The sequence below is a fragment of the Hipposideros armiger genome, unplaced genomic scaffold (genome assembly GCF_001890085.2).
Source record: "Hipposideros armiger isolate ML-2016 unplaced genomic scaffold, ASM189008v1 scaffold_242, whole genome shotgun sequence".
NCBI classification, from domain to species: domain Eukaryota; kingdom Metazoa; phylum Chordata; class Mammalia; order Chiroptera; family Hipposideridae; genus Hipposideros; species Hipposideros armiger.
In genome coordinates, this window is record NW_017731592.1 from 758,886 (window position 1) to 764,880 (window position 5,995).

A 5,995-nucleotide genomic window follows, 5' to 3' on the forward strand; every position below is an offset into this window, starting at 1 on the left:
TGATGTAAGTTCTCCTTGCCGTTTTGATTTTACTACATTTTCACAAATAGTATTTTAAAATTTTAAAAAAATGTTTTAATTGGGGGTGACTGGTTAGCTCAGTTGGTTCGAGCATGGAGCTGGTAACACCAGGGTTGCTGGTTCGATCCCTGCATGGGCCACTGTGAGCTGCGCCCTCCCTAAAAGAGTCAACTGTGCCATTGTAGCATGAAAGCAGTGTGTAACCAATGACCATGGCTGTTCCCCAATAAAATTTTTTTAATAAAAAAATGTACAACAGTGAGTAAAAGGAGAAAAAGCTCTGTTTCATGAAAAGTAAATATGGATAATAAGCAGTTCACAATGCTGTTTATTCACAGCAGTAATTTTTAAGCATACATTCTCAGTACCAGTGTTAGCTCATTTGGAATTTCATTCATGATCTTGTTTCATTATGTAGTACCACTGGATTATAGTGTCTTTTAGTCATTCCCTTTATTTCCAAGAGTTAAATGTCAATAAATAATACATGTGATGCAGTAGTATTTTGAATTAGGTTGTTTCTGACTCTTGCCAAGAAAAGTTTTTCTTAGGATACTAGTTGTTAGTTTTTCTTCGGGCTGCACAATAGACCTACATGGTGACTGTATTTTCTCTCCCTACTGGAGCCATAACCTCACCTTTGCTTTGTGTCTCTACAGAATTTGCAGGAGGAAAAGGAAAGGAAGCTGGAGTGCCTGCCCCCTGAACCTTCCCCCGATGACCCAGAGAGTGTCAAGATCATTTTCAAATTACCCAATGATTCTCGAGTTGAGAGACGATTCCACTTTTCACAGTCTCTGACAGTAAGGACCCTAAGTTGTGTGAAGTGTATGTAGAGCCTGGCCTGTAGACTTGGAAGCTTGTAAGGGCTCGCTAGAGTGTTGTTCGTGTATCTGCTGCTCTGATGAACCGGGGAGGAAGGGGAGTGTAGAGAGAAGCGTGCTGTGAACTCAAAAGCAGTAATAAGGTGTTCTTCATCATGTCTGAGCTCTGCTAAGAAAAGAAGGTGCCTTACCAAGAAGTCCCACAAGACGTGTGTGTCTTAGGCGGGAGGCTCTTTTCTTCCATGCCACTTGGCTTGCACTGGCTTCAGAATCACAGAGCCCCTGGCTGTGTAGGGAAGATCTGTCTCCACTGACCTAGGAGCTCCAGAATCACACATCTGAATACCTGTGCACGCACACTTTGCATGCAGTTGTCACTCTCCCTTCCTATTCATTTAGCCCTTAAGAAGCCCCACATTGTGTGGCTGCCTTGTATATCCGGCATCCATAGGTAAATAGCATTTGTCATTCCATAGGGAGGTACTTAAAACCAGAGATTCTTATTAAAGTCTCACAGAATGAGAGTGAAATTCTCATTCTTCCAGGGTTATTGTTAGATATGTTTCCTTGTTGGGATGAATCGGTTGGTGTGGTCAGTTGTCTTAATCTCTAAGCCTCAGTTTCTTCATCTGTATAACAGGTGTAATAGGCACTCTAATAGGATTGTTGTTCAGATTAAGTTCTTATGTAAATTGTTCAACATTGTGCCTGGCTCATTGTAAACACTGAAATGATAACTTAATTTTGGTATTTATAACCAAAAATAAACTTCTGGGGTTTTTTTAAATTTACTTTTATTAGTAGTTTCAGTTGTACAGAACAGCATAATGATTAGACATTTACAAGAAATTTCTGTTTATATTGAGAATCGGTTTTCCAAATTTACAGCTACAGTAGCTTCTGCCATTTCCATGATAATTGGAAATAGGAGTAAGTTGCATAATGGAAATGAGAGTGCACTGTAGTCAGGTGAGGCTGGGTGCACATTCATTACTTCAGTGTTTAACTAGAGAACATTGGACAAATTACAGAATCTTATACAGGGCCTTATCACCCACCTGTAAAATGGAAATATAACCTGCCCTTTGATAAATTTAAACTGAAGATATGTCAGGCACTGTGCTTGGCCCCCTAGGGGTTATACAGATGGGTGAGACCTGGTTCTGGAGTTTGTGGAGCTTACTAGCCAATAGGGAATGTAAGACTCAAAGAGCTACTATAAAGTAAAAAGTTATGAGGCATCTTGTTGAGTGAGAAGCAAATAGCTTCCCCATTTTGTTTATCTCTCACTTAGGCGGTTCTTTGTATTGGGGGAAGGTGCTCACATCTCTAACTCTGAGTTTTTTAATTGGGATAAAAGGAGCTTCACACAGTACCTACCGTGTAGCAGGTGGTTCCTAAGTGATAGCCTTTCCCTTGGTGTGTTCCCCCGACTACATGGACTTGAGCCTTGCAGCCACGTTCACTAATTGCGCTGCAGTGTGCCTCGGCTTTGTGGAGCTTCTGCTCCCCAAACTCTCAGTAGGTATGTGAAAAACCTAACCCAGACTTACTCTCTCGAGAGTTTTGGAGGAAAATCTGTTAGAATTGTGGAACAGAATAGGTTTTTGGCTAAAGGGGAAGCAACCCATTTGTTAACCAATCCCTGAAGGCTTTTAAATAGGTTTTCAGTAAAAGTTTTTAAAAACAAACCTTAGACCGAGAAATACTTGGTCGTGAATGGGGAAGAGGCATAGAGATGGGAAAGAAATGGCAAAGGAGGAGCAGTGCAGCGGCAGTGCTGGCCTATGATTTAACGTTCATACAGTGGAGGTACAACATTGTATATGTAAATATCATGATTTTTAGTTTTTTAGTGCTCTTGCAGACTTTGTGTTGTCCTCCTATGCACTCTGCCCTTCATAATCTCGAGGAGTGAATGTTTAGTGAAATAGACAACTTGCACATGATGCTTAGCTTAGCTAAAATGCTAAGATTAAGAATAAACTGTAGAAAAATTTCTAGGCCCCTTGAGTGAGCAGAATAGTGGCAGCTGACTCTCTTAAATGATGCATATAAGACAGAATCCAAATTATACTCAGCCCAGAACTCATTTTTTTATCCATTGCGAACCAGAAGTAACCTTTGGCAAGGAAGTCATGTTTCCTGGTGATACTAGCCCCTTTTCAGTGGTAACAAAAAATGCCAGTTTTGTACCAATATTGAGCACAGTAGCCCACTTCCCCACCCCCCACCCCCTTATTTGCAGTTGCAATTACCTGTGGTCACTTGTGGTTCGAAAATATTAAAGGGAAAATTTCAGAAACCATAAGTTTTAAATTACATGTGTTCTGAGTAGAGTGATGAAATTTCGCTCCGTCCCACTTGGGACGTGAATTATCCCTTTGTCCAGCATATCCACGCTGTCTGCGCTCCCCGCCCGATTCTCGATTATCAGCTCCGTTATCAGAGGGAGAGAGAGACCACATTCACATAACAGTTTATTACAGCATGTTGTTGCAGTTGTTCTATTTTATTGCTAGTTACTGTGTATCTCTTACTGTGCTTAATGTATAAAATACATTGTATCATATGTATATATAGGAAAAAACAGCATTTGTCGGGGTTAGTACTATTGATGGTTTCAGGCATCCACTAGGAGTCTTGGAACGTATCCCCACAGATAACAAGGGACTGCTATATTCTCAAGCAAGATTGAAAAGGAAACAAAATATTATTTTACCCTTACATAAAACCCACATTGGATTCATACCAAGAACACTTGGTGCAGGTCTAATTGGTGCATCTCAAGAAAAGAAAAGGAGAGTGAATGTTAATGGAAATTGCAAAGATTCAGAGAAGGGAACTGAAAATGATTGATGTTGAGAGACTAACAGATGAGAAGTTTATAAAACCATGAATGAATTAAGTAGAGGACCATGGATTTACTCCTTAAATCCTGGAGTTATACCTCTAAAAAGGTAAGTTTAAGACAAGTGGAGGAAGGACTGCTTCACACAGGGGGATAAGCTTATGACAGGTGGAACAAAAAGAAAATGGAAATCGATCCCCTCCAAAAGTAAGGATAACTTGCTTGGGTGTTCCTAGTCTTTGGGACTGACCTGAAAGAGGTTAACGTTGCCTTCACAGCACATCACTTGGAGTCTTTGTTAGAAATAGAGTACGGGATGAAGAGCGTGCCTTTCTAATTCTTTTTTTTTTTTTTTTTTTTTTTTTATTGGGGAATTGGGGGGGATGGGAACAGCGCTGGGGAATTGGGGGGAGGGGAACAGACAAGTTGCTGTTGTTTTGTTCTTCAGTCTAGTTGTAGAGGATGTTGCGTCACTGGCCCAAGTTGGCACCCTCATTGCGCTCTTCCGGGGCAAGGCAGATCAGTCGCCGGCTTCTGGACGGCTGCTCACTGTGGCTGCTGGCCGCTCACGCTGGCTGCCGGCTACACCTGGTAGCTTATGGCAGCCCACTGCAGCCTACACCGTCGCCGGCGACTCACGGCAGCCCAGCTCCAGGTTGAGCTGTTGTTCAGCATTTTAGCTGTAGAGGGCAGTGTCACTGGCCCTCATATGTGGGATCCGAACNCTGCCAAGATTGTCAACCTTTTTACCTCAAAAAAATTTCAATATAAGAAAACCCAGGCACCTTGAGCTGAGCTGCCGCCTGGATGGCTCAGTGGATAGAGCGTGCACCCTTAACAACAAGGCTGCTGGTTCGACTCCCACATGGGATGGTGGCTACACCCACCCGCAACTAAGACTGCACAGAGCACCTTGAGCTTAGAGGCCACGAGCTGCCGATGGGCAGCCAGATGGCGACTGGCGCCCTCCACAACTCAGATAGAAGAACAACAACTTGGCTGGTCCCCCTCCGCAATTTTCCAACACTGTTCCCCTCCCCCAATTCGCCAATTTAAAAAAAAGAAAACCCAGAATTTCGGTCAAGATGGCAGAGTAGGTCACCTCTGTGCTCGCCTGCTCCCATGACCACACCAAACTACAACTAAACTATACAACAGTCAGCATGGACAACCATCTGAAGACTAGCCAAAAAGAAGTCATGAACTAAGGATATAAAGAAGCCATCTTGAGACTGAAATATAAATGAAGTGAAAGCTGTTTGAATTTCATGGGTGATGGGGGGGAAATTAAAACTTGACATTTAACTAAAGCAGACAGACCCAACATGACTCATCACTAAATGTATGTTACCATAATGTAAAAAATAAAATTTATGCTTTATTATTACCAAAACAGCAAAACACAAACAAAACCTAGAGCTTTATGAGATTGCTCTTCTCCTATGCTTGTGATCTGCCCGCAGGGAAGAACGAAACCAGACTCAGGTGCTGAGGCAGCAGCAGGATGAGGCCTACCTGGCCTCTCTCAGAGCCGACCAGGAGAAAGAGCGGAAGAAACGGGAGGAGCGGGAGCGGAAGCGGCGGAAGGAGGAGGAGGTGAAACAGCAGCAGCTGGCCGAGGAGCGGCGGCGGCGGGTGAGAGACCTGCGCGTGCTCACGGCCCCCAAATGGGTCTTAAGTGTGAAAGGAAAAAACTACAAGGTGGTGGGGTTGTGGGTGATGTAAGTTCTCCTTGCCGTTTTGATTTTACTACATTTTCACAAATAGTATTTTAAAATTTTAAAAAAATGTTTTAATTGGGGGTGACTGGTTAGCTCAGTTGGTTCGAGCATGGAGCTGGTAACACCAGGGTTGCTGGTTCGATCCCTGCATGGGCCACTGTGAGCTGCGCCCTCCCTAAAAGAGTCAACTGTGCCATTGTAGCATGAAAGCAGTGTGTAACCAATGACCATGGCTGTTCCCCAATAAAATTTTTTTAATAAAAAAATGTACAACAGTGAGTAAAAGGAGAAAAAGCTCTGTTTCATGAAAAGTAAATATAGATAATAAGCAGTTCACAATGCTGTTTATTCACAGCAGTAATTTTTAAGCATACATTCTCAGTACCAGTGTTAGCTCATTTGGAATTTCATTCATGATCTTGTTTCATTATGTAGTACCACTGGATTATAGTGTCTTTTAGTCATTCCCTTTATTTCCAAGAGTTAAATGTCAATAAATAATACATGTGATGCAGTAGTATTTTGAATTAGGTTGTTTCTGACTCTTGCCAAGAAAAGTTTTTCTTAGGATACTAGTT

General features: G+C 42.3%; 1 protein-coding gene across 1 annotated transcript in view; it reads left to right on the forward strand.

The window, feature by feature from the left end:
* Window positions 1-5,995, forward strand: part of FAF2 (Fas associated factor family member 2) — a 21,445-nt gene that overhangs the window by 9,525 nt on the left and 5,925 nt on the right. Inside the window, exon 2 of the mRNA XM_019655550.1 lies at window positions 5,160-5,331. Within this exon, the coding sequence (XP_019511095.1) occupies window positions 5,160-5,331 (172 nt within the window). The remainder of the gene's footprint in view (window positions 1-5,159; window positions 5,332-5,995) is intronic.